Raw genomic sequence first — 18,868 nt, forward strand, 5'->3', positions numbered from 1 at the left:
CTGACTTTCATTTATCTGCATATCCAGCCCTATATTTAACCTCACATTAAGTGTTTTACCATTTTCTATTCAGGACAACCCGGGCTACAAGTACAACACCAAAACAATTTGACATAAAACGTCTATTCATAGTACATTGACAATTGTCAATAAAAAACAAGATCAGCCAAAGCAAAAACCTGAATAAAAAATAAGTATATGAATGCTGTAAGTACAGACAATTGTTTGCTCAGTGGGAAAACTAATATCCAATTAGTCAATGTGTGGAGTTTGTAGTTTGTAGTTTGTGACAGCAGCTCTGTGAGTTATTCAGTATTATAGAGACTACCTCATGGGATGATTTCCATGATCTTCTATGTAGAAGACACCCTTATCTTCAACAACTCTTGTGTAGCTTGGGAGCGTCAGAGCAAAACATGTTACATGTTCATGTTCGTGAGAGTCCGTTCTTTAATAGATAGCTTTTTACTGTAAAGTTTTTAGCTTAAACCATTCAGACTCTACAGATGTTTTTGGAAAAAGACCCGTCCCAGGACCCTTCGGTATCCACGATGTTCTGTCTCAAACACCGTTCTAGCTCAGCCTCATTAATCAAGTAATAGATTCATCCAATGGTCCACCATAAGTCTGTAGCTCAAAACACACATATTTAAAAGGGGTTAGAAGTCCAAAGAGCGCCGGAGTTACGGAGGGACTCATTGGGTTAATGCCAACAATGAACAGTTTATTTATTTATTGTTTATGTATTGTTTATACATTGTCAACATGTATTAAGGGTGTTTTACATTGTAGTGTATACCAAGAGTTTAAAGTCTCTCTTTCTCTCTTTCTGCCCCTCTTTCTCCTTTCTGCCCCCTCTCCTCTTTCTCTCTTTCTGGCCCCCTCTCCTCTTTCTCTCTTCTGCCACCTCCCACTCCTGTTTCTGTCTTTCTGTCCCTTCTCTTCTCTCTCTGCCCCCTCCCTCTCACTCTCTTTCTGTCTCCATCTCTTCTCTCTCTCTCCCTCTCACTGTCTTTCTGCCCCCCTCTCTCTTGCCTTCTCTCCCCCTCTGTTCCTTTGCCCTCTTTTTCCATCACACCACTTTGTCTCTACCCCTCTGCTCTTTCCTTTCTCAAGGTATTCTTCTGGGCTCTTCTGTGATTGGACATTAGCTATTTGCTCTAACTCCGAGAAGCGGTGATAACTTCAAACGTCTCCTGGCTTATTGGCATTAGCTAGGCTAGAATGACAGTGAACAAAAGCGAGGTGAAACGCTGCCACGGGAGAGGCGACTAACAGGCTATTGCACATGTCCTTGCACCGTGCAGTCTAGAGTAATTATGTATCTCTCGAGAAGTCAAACGCTGAGCACTATAATGGCAACATTGTGTTACAAATTGACCATCTATTAGATATGTATCATTATTCTTCCCTTCCCTCATCTGTCTTGAGGTATTTATGGTTGGTGTACAGGGTCCATCACAGACATCAGAGACTGAGCTAGATAAAGGCTGTGTATGTCTTTACCACCCTGCACCAATGCATGTCATTATGACTTCAGCAAGTAACCATTAGTTCAATGTCTTTTTGTGTCGCAGGCAGCAGTACTGAAGAATATCATTATTTACATTTAAACCCTTTATAGACACAAACTATTTATTTTGTGTTCTTTATTTATTCAGGGAAAAACCATTGAGACCATGATCTCATTCCCAGGGTTCCCTGATCACAACAATAAAACAACCAATACAATGTAAAAAAAAACAGCAATCAACACAAAACACACCATTATTAAAAACAGTGTGCAGTCCTCAGTTCTAGTCCATAATTAACACCCTAACATTCAAAATACAGAATCATGTCTACCGTTAACCTGAACATATAGTCCCAGTAGCTGGCACTAGATCATTATAACATACTGTACACCCCAAATATCTGCTGACAGAAACTACTGTACATGATTGACACATATCTGATGAAAGATGTGAAATTGAGGAGCTGTCATCTCTTCCCCCAGTGTGCAGAGAAATAATCAGCCTGTCAATGTTCCTATATCAAGTCCCCTTAAAGGCCCCAGTAAGGCAGATGAAGGGAGATGGAGATATGTTAATTGACACAGAAGACGGAAGGTCAGAGAGGGAGACGCGGAGGCCTAATTGGCTGAGGTTCCCGTGTAGCCTATCACATCGCACATCAAACTCGCTTTGGTGGGGAGTCTTTTGTTCGGGTAAAACCCACATAATTCCACTGTACATGTCAAATGAAAGCGGGGCTAAGCTAGGTTGTATATCCACCGCTGTACCACCATTAAAGACTCACTGCCTCTGACTTTTAGCTGCATGGACTTCCCTTTGAACACGGAAACCGACCACGAGTGGGATACTGTGTTCCTCCTTTTGAACGGACACATTGTCTAAGACTAAAGGAGGGAAGTAATGAGTGTAGCTTCCTATCCACCTTCCTTGGACTCCCTTTGCAACAAGGAAACCATGGGTGTGATTTAATGTCTCCTTTTCAGTGGTACACATTTTCTAAGACTAAAGAAGGAATTATAGCTAGCTACCATCTACTCAGTGTTTCCTTACACTCTATAAAGTACTTGTTATAGTTAGTTAGCCACCTTTACACATGATTTTGGCAATGTCTCATTTTGAATGTACAAAGTTCTGAGTCTAAGGAGGGAAATGTTGTAGCTAACTAGCAAAGGCCTTTAGAAAGGTACACATTTCTTACACTCTATAAGGAATTGTTACAGCTAGTGTTAGGCCACTTATTAATTTGGCATGTGGAATGTACAAAGAGAGTTGGACAGCTAATCTGCTGTCATTATTAGCTATTCTCATTCATTAGGAGGAAAACCTAATTGGTGTAGCATTAGACCAAATTGCCCGAAAGAGTTTACAGCGCTTTGGATTAGGTAATTACTATCAATTAATGTGCCTCATCATCATTTTTACTTATGCAGCAGGTAGCCTAGTGGTTAGAGTGTTGAGCCAGTAACTGAAGGGTTGCTGGATCGAATCCCCCAGCTGACAAGGTAAACTGTCTGTTATTCTGCCCCTGAACAAGGCTGTCATTGTAAATAAAAATGTGTTCTTAACTGACTTTCCTAGTTAAATTTAAAACAAATAATATGCTTTACATTGAGCATACACCCACAAATAGAGTGAAGTCAAGTTGCTCCAATATACAAGCTCAATTTCTGTAATTTCACCAATAGAAAAAGACTGTTGCTGTAAGAAACAAATTGATGATCTAGCAAGGATTTCTCTTCTCTTGGGGAAATGGTCAACACCTGAGTGAAAAAAAGTTTACCTACAAAATAGAGCAGAGCTAAGAGAGGTCACATCTCTAAGATCAAATAGATTCTGTATTTTAGCAGTATTATTTTGCAAATGTGGGATGAGCTGCCAGAGAGCAAAGGTTAGAGAAAAGGTATTAATCTTGTTTTGACACCCAGAGGAGGAACGTCAGAAGAATATTCTGCACAAGCGGTCAAAACTCAGACTGAAGAGGCTAAAGTCAACAGATCTTGGTTTGCACAGCTCGAAAATAAAGTGCTTCTGTCAATACCATCATAGAACAGGTTTCTTAAAGATTATTTAAAATCATACCGTAACTTATTTTGTAAGCATGATTCAATATATTTCATGCAAATATATCAAAAATACCTGTCATCTAACTTATTGTATCGATCCTTGCTATATGAGCCAAATTAGAATTCCCACCAAGTGGGTTAACCCTATTGGTGAGATGAGTAGGGTGTTTGCCGTTCATGTCAGCGACCCAGGTTCCCGTTCCTGCCCCGCCGTTCTCTAAGTTGGTGTCAAAAGTGGGATTGCGGCTGTGAGACCACCTGGAGGTGGTGAAGGAGCTGAGCAGTCATCCTCGCTATATGAGCCACATTAAAATTCCCACCAAGTGGGTTAACACTATTGTGGTGATGTGTATGGTGTTTGCCTTTCACGCTAGCCACCCAGTTTCACTTCCCTGTTCGCTAAGATATTCTAGTTTAATTAGGTTTATTGTTTTGTTGTCACTGTATAGTGACATGAACCATGCAATGAAGTCACTTGTCATGTCTTGGAGTATATTTTAAATTATTTACTAATTCCAAACCCTACCAACATTTTCATATCATTCAATTTCTTCTAGTTTTGTTCACATCAACAACCGACATCCACAGAAGCCGAGACAGATTGCGGTGACATAGGTCTTTGCATGTTAATCGTATCAGATATGTGTTTTTCAGTTCCCTCCGTTGCTACCGAGGTGGCCGCTAGCCCTCTCCACGTCTACACAGGCATCAGACAGATGCATTATCGCCCTGTGTCTCTGGTGCTAACTCAATCTATATCATATTGGCAGCGCTAACAGATTATCATTATCAGTGTCATCCAAACGCTGTAATTAAAAGGCCTAACTTATTTTTGCTATAGAGGTCAAACTAGTTGTCATTGAACTAGAGCAGCCACGCCCCAATATTCTTAAATAGCTGCATCTCTTTGCATTTCCCTTTTTAGCTTTTCCTAAGTGGACAGATCTGAGGGACTGGAATCAGGGGGTAAAGAACGTTTTAAATCCACCTTGAACCCCATTGGACAGTCACTCTTAAATAGCTGCATCTCTCTCTTTTTAGCTGTTCCTAAATCGCCAGATCTGAAAGGAGTGGAATCGTGAAGTAAACTTTGAATGTTTTAAATCCTCATTGTCTTCAATTGGACAGTACGGGATGAGTTTTCACCAGCTTTGATTCACCAGTCTAAACTAAAGTCAGTATAGAAAACAGAAGAGATGATCAAAGGAGRTCATGTATTAGTAATTAACATAAACCTGTAGACTGCTGCATTTTGGCTMCAAAGAAGTCCAGATTACCTGTAGGAATACTAAACAGACTGGATTAAGTCGTTATTGGGGGAATTAATAATTGTAACACTGTTTTTTTATTCTCAAATAAATATGATCCARACCTTTATCTCATGCGGAGCCTTGGAGTTTATGCCAAACATAAATGACAGCGTGTCAATCTATAAGGATACAAGGCGAGACCCAAATKCAGACATAGGAGGCAGATAGTTGAGCTCCGATATTTATTTAAACAAAATGGGTAGGCAAAAAGCAGGTCGGGGACAGGCGAGAGTTCATAAACCATGTAAGAGTCCAAACAGTACCAGGCGATTGGCAGGCTCGAGGACAGGCAGGGGTTCAATGATCAGGTCCGAGTCCAAACAGTACAAGGGGACAGGCAGGCTTGATGACAGAACAGTCAGAGTGGTCAGGCAGGCGGATTCAGTCGTCAGGACAGGCAAGGGTCAATAACCAGGAGGGCTAGGGAAAAAAAGAGACTGGGAAAAATAGGAGCTAGGAAAACCGCTGGTTGACTTAGCAAAACAAGGCAAACTGGCACAGAGAGACAGGAAACACAGGGATAAATACACAGGGGACTAATAGGGAAAACAGGTGACACCTGGGGGTGGGTGGAGACAATCACAAAGACACCTGAAACAGATCAGGGCGTGACACAATCAAGCATTTTAGTAAGTGACACTGAGCTGGTAGGGGTCTTTTTGGACAGAATTNAGGGCGTGACACAATCAAGCATTTTAGTAAGTGACACTGAGCTGGTAGGGGTCTTTTTGGACAGAATTCATCACTATGGTTATTCTATTCTCAGAGATTGGTAGCAGATGGCATTGTGTAGCCATGAAACTATTAATAAATGTGGACTACAAAACAATACACGTTTATTTCCATATGTTACAGCGAACAACGGAATTCTTCTGCTCCTTTGTCAACCATCCACCCCCAGTCAGCACACATTACACATCCAGCACCTGGATGGAAAGCATAATAAGGGCCTTGCTCAAGGGCCCAACGGCAGGGTAATGTCTTGAGGACAATCTAACCGACCACCTTTCGGCGAAAGGTCGCTGGGTTACCTACCTCCATATTGGTCTGTATATACAGCCTGGTCTCATTGACTAGACGTAACTACTTAGCATGTTCGCTAACCCTTCTCCTAACCCTAACCTTRACCTTTTAACCTAACTCCTAACCGTAACCTTAACCCYTAGCCTAGCTTAACGTTAGCCACCTAGCTAACGTTAGCAACAACAAATTAGATTTCATAACATGTCATCCGTACTGAAAWTTTKTAACATATCATCAAATTGTAATTWGTAACATATAATACAAAATGGATGATGGACATCCACAAATTAATACATACCATACAAAACRTAAAATGTCAAACAAAATAGAGGGAGACAAATTTACATTTCCTACAGTGTGTTACGYCTATACCTGAGTCCAGGTTGGTATATACTGAACTGCCAATACACACAATTTAATAATTACAGTAATATCACTAGTTTGTATGATTCGATTCTGTAGATATTACTAATCATCAGTAAACACTTGTATTATACCTATTACAATGTATGTGTAACGGCTGTCGTCTTCCTCCTCGYCTGAGGAGGAGAAGTTAGAAGGATCGGAGGACTAATGTGCAGCGTGGTAATTGTTCATCTTTGTTTAATAAAAGTGAACACTCAAAATACAAAAACAACAAWTGTGAAAAACCGAAACAGTTCTGTCTGGTGCAGACACACGAAGACTGAAGACAACCACCCACAAAACCCCAACACAAAACAGGCTACCTAAATATGGTTCCCAATCAGAGACAACACAAAACACTTGCCTCTGATTGAGAACCATATCAGGCCAAACACAGAAATAGGAAAATACAAACATAGACTGCCCACCCCAACTCACGCCCTGACCATACTAAATAAAGACAAAACAAAGGAAATAAAGGTCAGAACGTGACAGTATGTATAATGTGATAAATGCATCCCTGCAATCCTCTGTCAGCCCAAACTATAGTACTACAGCAGATACATGAATTCTACATAATTCATACCAGAAACAATATGACAGCACATRATCCATTGGCAGCGATATATACATTACCTCTGTTGKACACTACAGACCCGGGTTCAATCCTGGGCTGTATTGCAGCCAGCCACGACTGRGAGACCCATGAAGCGGCGCACAATTGGCCCAGCGTCATCTGGATTATGGGAGGGTTTGGCTGGCAGGGATGTCCTTTTCCCATTGTGCACTAGTGACTCCTGTGGCGGGCTGGGCGCATGCATGCTGACACGGTCGCCAGTTGTACGGTGTTTTCTCCGATTCATTGTGCGGCTGGCTTCCGGGTTAAAACCTCTTGAAGCTAGGGGCAGACTTTTTATGTTTGGAAAAATAACGTTCCAAATGTAAGCTGCCTATTTCTCAGGACCAGATGCTAGAATTGCATATAATTGACAGATTAGGATAGGAAACACTCTAAAGTTTCTAAAACTGTCAAAATTGTGAGTATAACAGAACTGATTTTGCAGGCGAAAACCTGAGGAAATCCAACCCGGAAGTGCCTCTTATTTTGAAAAATCCCTGTTCCATTGCCTGCCTTTCCTCCATTTAAAGGATATCAACCAGATTCCTTTTCCAATGGCTTCCACAGGGTTGATTAGTTTGATTAGTTGATTAGTTCCTGCACGCAAAAGTGGTAGCTCAACATTTTCTTTATCTCTTGTATTGAATAGTTTACCGTCCGGTTGAAATATTATCGATTATTTATGTTAAAAACAACCTGAGGATTGGTTATAAAAAACATTTGACATGTTTCTACGAACTTTACGGATACTATTCGGAATTTTCGTCTGCCCTTCAAGACCGCTCGAGCCTGTGGATTTCTGAACATAACGCGCCAACCAAATGGAGGTTTTTGGATATAAAAATAATCTTTATCGAACATTTATTGTGTAACTGGGAGTCTCGTGAGTGCAAACATCCAAAGATCATCAAAGGTAAGCGATTCATTTTATTGCTTTTCTGACTTTCGTGATCAATCTACATTGCTGCTAGCTGTTCATAATGTTTTGTCTAGTGATCGATAAACTCACAAACGCTTGGATTGCTTTCGCTGTAAAGCATATTTTCAAAATCTGACAGGACAGGTGGATTAACAACAAGCTAAGCTGTGTTTTGGTATATTGCACTTGTGATTTCATGAAATTAAATATTTTTAGTTATCGCAGCAACAGCACAGAGGATTAAATGCAGTTCTTAGAAACAAATGCAGGTCTAATGGATGCACGCACACACACGCACGCACGCACACACGCACACACGCACGCACGCACGCACACACACACACACACAACACACACACACACACACAACACACATTTACATTTTACATTTTAAGTCATTTAGCAGACGCTCTTATCCAGAGCGACTTACAAATTGGAAAGTTCATACATATTCATCCTGGTCCCCCCGTGGGCTCATATAAACACACACACACCCTACAATCCTCCCCTCCCACCACACACGCACACACAGATAYACACACACCATTTTATTACGCCTGTCAATTTGGGATCGAGTTAAGAGTTAAGACAATCCAGCTCGTACTCTAATAGCCCTATCCATAAACCTCAGCATTATCAGGCTTGGGATGTGACTCTCAGTATTCATTACACTACGATGTGATTCATGCCACTGGTCATTTATTATGCCATTGTAAATCCTCCCCAAGAAAAATCCTGGAAATAAACAAGTGTGCCATTATTGTCACCACAATGTGATTCCACATTCATAAGGCAGTGCCGCTGCTGGGATAGACCTATATCCGGTCAAAGAGAATACCACACCATAGAACATGAATGTCAAATAGTAAGTTGACTATACACAGAGCCCATGAGACTACTATTAGGCTGTTTAGTATTCATTTTGTGGGGTTATTCAGTCCACAGGTTTAAAGGAAATGTAACTTAAAGTTTAATGCCACAGCCTTGGGCTTAAAATACTCCGAAAGGAGGAACAAGATTACCATGTTTGCATCCTATTCATAGTACACTTCTGCCTGATAAAAAAACTCTCCTCTGCTTTCTGTTTACATTAAATTATTTTTTTTCATAGAAAGTTCTGAATGTCAAAAGAGAATTCTGTGTCAAGTAATAAATAAATAAAACAAATTAAAATAGTTTGAAGGGGGCAACAAAACAGTCCACCATTTTGATATGATGAACAACAGTGGGATAATGTATCCTCTAACAGATTGGTTTCTTTAAGATCCGCATTTAAAGTCAGATTTAAAGGCCCTTTTAAAGGGCAACTGACCTGCTGCCGAGAACACAGGGGTCAATGATGTGTACTGCCAGTGTTGTGACAGAAAGTCTAATAAAAGAGATTTATCTAGCACATAGTAAAGGTTAAAAACCGCTSAGGTGTTTCCACTCAGTCTGGCATCAGTAACAAAATGGTGGCACCTTCTTCAGAAKAAATGCTAGCGATATTTAATTGATTGAAGTTAAAGTTAACCCTAAAAGCGACAACATATTTTTTAGCTTAAAGGCACCAACAGGGGTATTTTTTTTTACCCCTAAGAGACAGTCTGTCAAGCACTACCATTTTTTATTATTTTTACATTTTGTAACACAAGTAAATGGTTTAAATTCCCCAAAATAAGCATATACAGTATTTAAACATGTTCATTCATTTATAGTCAAATTAGGGGCGCCCGAGTGGCATACCAGTCTAAGGCACTGCATCTCAGTGCTAGAAGTATCACTACAGACCCTGGTTCAATTCCAGGCTGTATTACAACCAGCTGTGATTGGGAGTGCAATAGGGTGGCGCTCAATTGGCCCAGTGTTGTCTGGGGTAGGCAGTCATTGTAAATAAGAWTTTTTTTCTTAACTGACTTGCCTATTAGTTGAACTAGGTGTCAGTTCTGGGCAAGAACAAAAATACGTATCCTTGGGTCCCCTGAGCCATGGCCTGAAGTAACCCTCGATGACTCTGCTATTTTCTGGACCCTCACTTTAGTCACTGTATACCCCCTGTCGGGAGAAGGATACAGCGCAAAAACAATAAATCCACTAACCTCTGTAGTATTTTGCACATTACTCATCGACAATCACTACATTTCCCCTGATGGATTTTGTAAACATCCATCACTCCCCCCAACCAGGAGTCAGCATTGGGTCAGACATTGAGAGCAAATTATCAGCCGCCATCATCTTTCCCCAGGCATTATAAATATGGTATTTATCGTGAAGCTGATCCTCCATGGAGGCTCCACTTCTAATATATTCCTCATCTGACAGGAGGCGAAATGATAAATTTCTCCTTGGACCGTTTATGGCGAGGTACCCGACAAGGAACTTAAAGATGTAAAAACGCATGTTTTATGCATGAGGTGACAAAACGGTKCACCAATTACTGAGCTGTATATACTGCCACAGAGTTGCCACCCATCTCATCGATAGTTAATTTTGATGGGATGGGAGGATAGATTGATGAGTGTTTCAAAGTCAGAGGTTTCCAAGGTTAAGGCAACACGTCATCCACAATTACCTTCTTCGTGTGCTATTTTTACAAACGGTTGTGAGCACAAATATATCTCTTGCAATTAAGAATACGCAAGTTGAACTTTACTACCCACATTAGTGGAGTAAGGCAGATGTGAGGACTTTACAATAGACACTGACAGTGACAAGGTTCTCAGCTGGCATGCTTCTACTTCTCATATTGTTTATAGCTAGCTCTTGCAATCTGCAATTTTTGGAGGATTTCCTATTTCTTAAGTCTTCAATTATTGTCCTTAACCAGTTTAAGAGGTGCCTCTGAAACATTCAGGACTTTTCCAATGACATTACTGGAATATCTGATTAGCCCTAGTAGTACTGTACGTCCTTACATTGGAATCGCTCTAAAAACTTTATTTTCGATTTGCCAGAGTACCCAGACCTGACCAATCATGGGATCATTAGTCTTGGACCCGGCAACCACGACAGTTGAGCGAGTACATCCGGACACTCCCCTCAATCAAAGTGGACGTATTTTCACAAGAGACATGGAAGTGCATTGCTGTTGCTATAAGAAGATGTATTCGTGTGGCATCCAGTGCTACTTCTCTTGTACTGTAGTTGATATGCTGTAAAATGCATTGCGATAGCTTAGATCATACACACGGTCAAACACAACACCATTTCTGGTCACAGTCCAGAGGTGATCACTCAATAATTCTGAAAAGATTCATCTGCATACCAAAAGGTTCAACACTTTAAGAAAAGTTGTTACATTTTTACAGTTAAAAAAATCATAATTTTTKATTWATTTTTATTTCACCTTTATTTAACCAGGTAGGCTACTTGAGAACAAGTTCTCATATGCAACTGTGACCTGGCCAAGATAAAGCATAGCAATTCAACACATACAACAACACAGAGTTACACATGGAATAAACAAAACATTGTCAATAATACAGTAGAACAAAAGAAAACAAAAAGTCTATATACAGTGAGTGCAAATGAGGTAAGACAAGGGAGTTAAGGCAATAAATAGGCCATGGTGGCGAAGTAATTACAATATAGCAATTAAACACTGGAATGGTAGATGTGCAGAATATGAATGTGCAAGTAGAGATACTGGGGTGCAAAGGAGCAAGATAAATAAATAAATACAGTATGGGGATGACGTAGGTAGATAGATGGGTTGTTTACAGATGGGCTATATACAGGTGCAGTGATCTGTGAGCTGCTCAGAGATTTTTGCAGTTCGTTCCAGTCATTGGCAGCAGAGAACTGGAAGGAAAGACGAACAAAGGAGGAATTGGCTTTGTGGGTGACCAGTGAGATATACCTGCTGGAGTGCGTGCTATGAGTGGGTGCTGCTATGGTGACCAGTGAGCTGAGATAAGGCGGGGCTTTACCTAGCAGAGACTTGTAGATAACCTGTAGCCAGTGGGTTTGGCGACGAGTATGAAGCGAAGGCCAACCAACGAGAGTGTACAGGTCGCAATGGTGGGTAGTGTATGGGGCTTTGGTGACAAAACGAATGGCACTGTGATAGACTGCATCCAGTTTGCTGAGTAGAGTGTTGGAGGCTATTTTATAGATGACATCACCGAAGTCGAGGATCGGTAGGATGGTCAGTTTTACGAGGGTATGTTTGGCAGCATGAGTGAAGGATGCTTAGTTGCAATATAGGAAGCCAATTCCAGATTAAATTTGGATTGGAGATGCTTAATTGGTCTGGAAGGAGAGTTACAGTCTAACAGACACTAGGTATTTGTCAGTTGTCCATGTATTCTAAGTCAGAGCCATCCAGAGTAGTGATGCTGGACGGCGTGAGCAGGTGCGGGCAGTGATCGGATGAAAGCATGCATTTAGTTTTACTTGCATTTAAGAGCAGTTGGAGGCCACGGAAGGAGATGTATGGCATTGAAGCTCGTCTGGAGGTTTAGTTAACACAGTGTCCAAAGAGGGGCCAGAAGTATACAGAATGGTGGCGTCTGCGTAGAGGTGGATCAGAGAATCACCAGCAGCAAGAGCAACATCATTGATGTATACGAGAAGAGAGTCGGGTCGAGGATTGAACCCTGTGGCACCCCAAGAGACTGTCAGAGGTCTGGACAACAGGCCTCCAATTTGACACACTGAACTCTGTCTGAAAGTGTTTGTAAACCAGGCGAGGCAATCATTTGAGAAACAAGGATGTCGAGTCTGCCATAAGAATGTGGGGTGATTGACAGAGCGAAGCCTTGGCCAGGTCGATGAATACGGCTGCACAGTAATGTCTCTTATCGATGGCGGTTTTGATGTCGTTTAGAACTTGAGCGTGGCTGAGGTGCACACATGACCAGCTCTGAAACCAGATGCAAGCGGAGGAAGTACGGTGGGATTCGAACATTGTCGGAGTAATCTTGTTTGTTCAACTTGGCTTTCAGAAGACCTTTGAAAGGGACAGGGTAGGATAGACATAGGTCTGTAGCAGTTTGGGTCTAGAGTGTCACCCCGTTGAAGACGGGGGATGACCCGCACGCTTCTCTTTGGGAAATTCTCAGACGATTACGAAAACAGATTAACAGGCTAGTAATAAGGGGCTCTTAAACACATTCTCCGAAGCACCACAGCACCCCTACATTTTAGAAACACGACGAGAGGCGTCCAATTCGTCTAGCCCGGCCCCACCACACCACTGACCAACTCTAGCTATCACGCAGAACCGACGGTCCAGACAATCCTGATACGCCTCTATATCAGCCAACCACATCAGCAATAATCCTGGCAATCCTCACCCATCTGAACAAAGCACGTGAAAGCCAACACAGACAACCAACATACACGCAGTCAGCGCCGCTGGCCTTTAGCCAAACGAAAAAACTCGCTGCAGAGCCGGTGCCGGGCAGATTGACGCCCAGGGCAGGTAGGACCAGCGATCAGCAACGCACGGCCGGCAACAACGCCAAACTGCGCCAGCCGCTCAGAGAACATCGCTCTATATGAAAATTCTCCACCATATACTTGTAATAGAGACTTACTCCAGGCATCTCCCACGGTGACCAGCTACCAACCACAAAAGACTGTTCTCCTAAGACCTCAGAACGCAGTGGGGCACAGCATCCCACCAGAACAGAGAAACAGATGCCTTCTACACTTCTCCATAGGACTCTTCAGACCATGCCCCAGCACGACTCTTTGCAGTACTACAGTACTCAGGCATCGCAAAAATCTTACCTGTTTGAAAACACAGCTACGCCATACATAGCATTTCCTTGCCCATGTAGCCTTATATCTTACGTTATCCTAACATATCCCGAACAAAGGTCTGCACTCATACACGGCGCCGGCTATTCGACTCGTAATTGCAAAAGAATGCACAGGATGTTTTATGATGCTGTCAAGGGCAGACACGCGGCTTCTCGCGACGACAAACCACCAACAGGCACCACAACCCACCCCCAATCATCCCTCAATCTCCACACTAAGCACTTCAACATCACTTCTGAACTGGCACACCCGGCAACCACACACTGCACAAACCCCCCTCTAATATATAAGCTGGAGAGAGGAACGGCCACCTCTTCTACACAAAGCAATAAGCCACAGCACAACCTCACATCACCCAACCCAACACTCACACACTACCCCAAACAACCCCAACACAACCCACTCGCCCGGGCAAATCAACGACCCCACACGACACACAAGTACATCATTCCACGAGACCCACACTACTACCACGGCCCACCACCAACCCCAACACCCACCCCACCCCCAAACCGCACCCACCACCCCAAGCACCCCGACCCACCTCGACTCAACAAATCGCACAAGCACCACTCGCACACACGCAACGTCGTAACAGGCACACCGCAGAGACACACACAAGCTCCGACATCACGCCACACACACACCCACGCAACTCCGGCTCGCTCTCATAAAAGCCAATCCGCAAAGCACCACACATCGGGATCACGCAGCACAGACCACCAGCCGGCCACGACAGATCACACGCCCCTAGAAGCAACTACATCTCCCGAGCACACACAAGAACAGAGGCCAATCGGCACACTCCTTCCCGCACGCGCTCGCAACACACCACCTTAGCTCAGTCCGCCTACCGACACAAGACACACAACAACTATAGGAGACACACCATCGCCACTACAGCTCAAGGTCTTCACGAGACAGACACTCTATGGAAGACTACAGATACACACTCCGGACGTCTCAACTTCCACTCATCTCTCGCCCAACAACCCACACACCACGCCAACCACTGTGCCCGAACCTAACCACAACACACCCCACACACACTTCGCAGCAAGCATCAACACCATACATCTCGACTCATGCGACCCCTAACGACCAACAACAGCCGCACCCAGACGAACCAAATCCAGCCACAAACCCAAACCGAACGCCGTGAACGCAACCCTGTCCACCAGCTCTAAATAGAGATCACTGAGACCCTCACGCACCCGAGACCTAACACCGAGCTCAGACACTCGGCCGAGCCCCCGCAGAAACAGCATCAATCACAATATCACACCAAGCTCACTCGACACTCGAGCCAGCAGCTGAGCGAGCCACGACAGGCAACCCAAACCACCCACACCGCGGCAATATACACGCCAACACCACAAGCAACGCAAGACACCAACCAACGAAACCCAGAACCAGGACCAAACCGTGCAGACGACACAACTGGATCATGCGAAACTGGTGAAACAAGTAGAAGCATTTAGATCTGTCTAGTAAGGGTAACCAGACTTGGAATAGCTGATAAGAACTCTCGCACACTATCATATGAACACAGATTAGACCAACACCACCTCACCAGGCAGTTCCACTCTCGAGACGGCAACATGTATATAAGTCAGAATGGAGATACCACGCGGTTTTTGGAGGTCTTCCTAAAGACCAGGTTCAGCACAACTACGATCCAGAAGCTTGGAAAGTGTGCTAACAAGACAAAGGAAGATAAACAAAACTAATACGAGAGAGAAGTAGGCTTTCTACCATGATTAACACATGCAATAAAGCCGACACAACACAGGCTGTTTCTCGAATACAGACCGAACATCAAACACTGAGCAGACACTCTGAGGGAGTGGAAGTGGAGCGCTAAGGCACCTGCAGGACCTGGATATAACCTCTAAACTCACCAGAGGAACAGAGACAAGAAAGTAGAGATAAAAGAGTACAGGCTAAGGGACACCAATATACGACATGAAACCGATCTAGCACGTTACGAAGAACAGGAGAGTAAAAAGGAGCAGGTTTCTGGGCTACTGATTGCATCAGATTTTCAAGGCAATAGCGTTCAGCACAAAGGTAAGGTAGGATGTGAGTACATTGGATCGGTAAACCTACGCAATCTGAGTAAATGATGAGAGAAATATAGTCTCTAGAGTTGTTTAATTAAAACCCAGGTTGATGGTCATCGCAATATGTAGGAGGGAAACAACATGGTTGGTAAAGGCATATTGAAGCAGGCTAGAGGCTCACAGTGAAATAAGACAGTAATCACTAACCAGGACAGTAATGGACGAGGCATATTGATATTAGAGAGAGGCATGCGTAGCCAAGTAACCACGGTATACGGTTGTTGTCTTAAACATAACTGAATCATCAGTAGGGACTGACAGCTGAGAGATGTATCTCCTTAATTTAATATTTCCGACTGACACTGAGCAAACAGATTGTCGCTGAAACGGCCTTATGGGTCCTCCTCAGGACATTTATAACCGTCCTTGTTATTCATCTCCTTTGAAATGCTCCAGACCTTCCAAAGGGAGGGGACATAGTTCTACTCCACCTCCAGGCTACTTTACTTGGCACTCGCAACTTTTTGTTTTGCTTGATACCGTACAAAACAAAATGTTCTATATATGTGACTGCCAGGGTTGTTTTTGTGTGAAAGTTGTGTATGTTGTTTACAATAGCACTTATATAAAAAAGCTGGTTGTGGTTTGACCTGTATGACTTCTTGTGGTGACTGGTTTTTACTTTGTTACTCTGTTACAGCACTTTTTAATTTGCATTATGAGACCAACTATTCCCTTGTAAATAATTCAATTACTTCAGATATTTACTGTGTAGCTAATGTCCATACTCTCCAATATGCAGCAAGAGGTTGAGAACCAAAGAGAGAACTCAACAAGGTCATCTCAAGGTAAACCCATTCTCACAACAACAACACAACCCAGACTCCCTTTTATGTTGTATTGCCACATAATTACCAGTCGTCATGTGTTAGATTCCACAGGTGTACAGCAAACAATATTATCTAGCTATAAGGGGATTTTTATAAGGCCTTTTGTTTTTCTTCTTTTCTCCTTCACCTTGAGCTCTGTGATCAGAGTCCGTGGCCCAACCCAGGGGAAATCATGGATTCAGTGTCTCAGTTTAAAAAAATAAACTGTTCCAATGTTTGAATTTGTAATTACTCTGATTTAATTGTTATAGACACGAACCCTCCTCCTCCTCTTAATCATGTTGTCGTTGAGGTTGTTGACCTTTATACTGGCGTATACTGAATTCAGACCCATGATGTTGTTGTATGGAAAGGCGGAGAAAAAAGGAAATCCACAAATCCGCATGACATGTTATTTACATGGAAACATGAAATGTGTAAGTGTTTGTAGWCTATAACAGCTGGAGCGCGGTGGGAGACGATGCGTTATTGTCACCAGGAACGAGTTGTGACTTCTCATAGTAATTTACATTGCATCCCAGCTGTCTATTTTAAAGACTGTATATTTACTGTATATTCTCAGCATCAACATCCATAAAGTGAAATGGAGCTCAATGGAAAGAACTAAAAGACCTTGATGGAACCCTCAGTCTATTTACAGGATAGATACTACAGCACATGTTGCTCTTAGATGTCTCACCCTGCTCTTTTCTCTTTAAATTAGATTATTTGTGTTGAGTAACACATCATTTAATTTGTGGGATTTAATGCCATTTTAGATGTAAATACTAAACACGATCACAAGATTTGTCTGCCACTCATTCGAAGTGTTGTGTTTCTGTGATACCCTGTGGCTTAGAAATTGGCAATTGAGCTAATTTGACATATCCGGTAGTACCTAAAACGGCCACCAATATAGGCGATGTGGGTGCCAGTGGTAAATATGTATTTAAATGTTTTAGTTATTTTTTAGTTATAGCTGCTGCTCTGCCCTAATTTAACTTTAGTTAGGAGATTTTGTATTTAAATATAATTGAATGTCAAATCAATTGATTATTTGCAGTAAAAAACAGCTTTGTAAAAGGTATTAACACACATCTTAAAAGAAAGACAATAGAAAGGAAAAATCGTGGTCTGCTGCCACTACAAAATAACTTATTCTGCCCTCTCACCTGTCTTCCCTTTTCACTCTTTCTAGTTTCACACCCGGTGCCCAGAAGGTGTGAGCAGGGAAGAGGCCGGGGCAGCGTTGGAACGAGTGGTGAGATGAATCAGGGACATGGAGGTTGCAGACAGAGAAAAAACACTATGGGTGGTTGTGCTGCCACATATAGGGAGTTACAGGTTGATCCCTTATTAACTTCATCCTAACAGGAATGAGTCCTGACCAACTGGTTTATCTATTAGGAAGCTAACTTGACTAAATAAAATCTTAGAATTCAAATTCTGACTTGTACCTCTAGCTTTGCTTGTATAGCAACTTACCTGGTAAAGTAAGTGTTTAATACCTTTATGGTACTCTGTCACCAGGTAGTTGAGCCTGAGTACCATACCTATTGGATGCCAATGTCTCATCTTTGAACACACACTGTGCTCCAGCTCTTATGTCAGAACATCCCTTTTCAACAACCTGCTAAATACAGTCATTCATGATGCTCAATAACACATTCTCTGAAATAAACCAACGACAAAGCTTGGAGGTCGAATGTCGGTAAATGGTTAGATTCCTGTCTCTTCGCTGCAACAATCTGCAGAGCCTCGGATGGTTGTATCCCACATATACAGTATAGAACATCTATTGGTTGAGTTAATTTTCTATCAAGAGGTTAGATTGAAAAACTCTACTTTTGAGCTCCGGTGTCATTTTGTATATCAGTTCATAAACATGCGCCATGGATCGGTACATTGAAATCTCCTCCCAGCTATTTTCCACCTGTATGGCGCAGAGGTCCAATTTGTAATTGGTGAAAAATTGTGTAGTTCTCACCCATTAGAAACCAATACCAAAGCATACTGAAAAATAGCCAAACAAATGGCTACACTATCTATCTGAGTGGATCCTTGTATTTTACTGAAATGTTTCTCTATGCATCGCTCCCAGGGACTCTACATTACTCACGTACAAACACTCTCACACTACACACACACACACACACCACACACACACACACACACACACACACACCACACACACACCACACCACACACACACACACAACACACACCAACACCATCATTGCCACACACAACATGCACACACACACTTAGACACACCACACACCACACACACACTTCATTTGCTCACACACATAACATGCACACACACACTTATGAC

The 18,868-nt window shown here is 42.5% G+C and overlaps 1 protein-coding gene across 1 annotated transcript; it reads left to right on the plus strand.

Annotated features, from left to right (window-relative positions):
* The first annotated feature begins 13,715 nt into the window (after positions 1–13,715).
* LOC139022711 (uncharacterized) lies at positions 13,716–14,441 on the plus strand. The gene has a single exon (XM_070433769.1). The coding sequence runs from the start codon at positions 13,716–13,718 to the stop codon at positions 14,439–14,441; it is 726 nt and encodes a 241-aa protein (XP_070289870.1).
* Positions 14,442–18,868: the final 4,427 nt, after the last annotated feature.

The sequence above is a fragment of the Salvelinus sp. IW2-2015 genome, linkage group LG21 (genome assembly GCF_002910315.2).
Source record: "Salvelinus sp. IW2-2015 linkage group LG21, ASM291031v2, whole genome shotgun sequence".
Classification (NCBI taxonomy): Eukaryota; Metazoa; Chordata; class Actinopteri; order Salmoniformes; family Salmonidae; genus Salvelinus; species Salvelinus sp. IW2-2015.

Excerpts from the sequence above, each read along its gene's own strand:
- LOC139022711 (XM_070433769.1), top strand. The coding sequence starts at position 13,716 with ATGTTTTATGATGCTGTCAAGGGCAGACACGCGGCTTCTCGCGACGAC.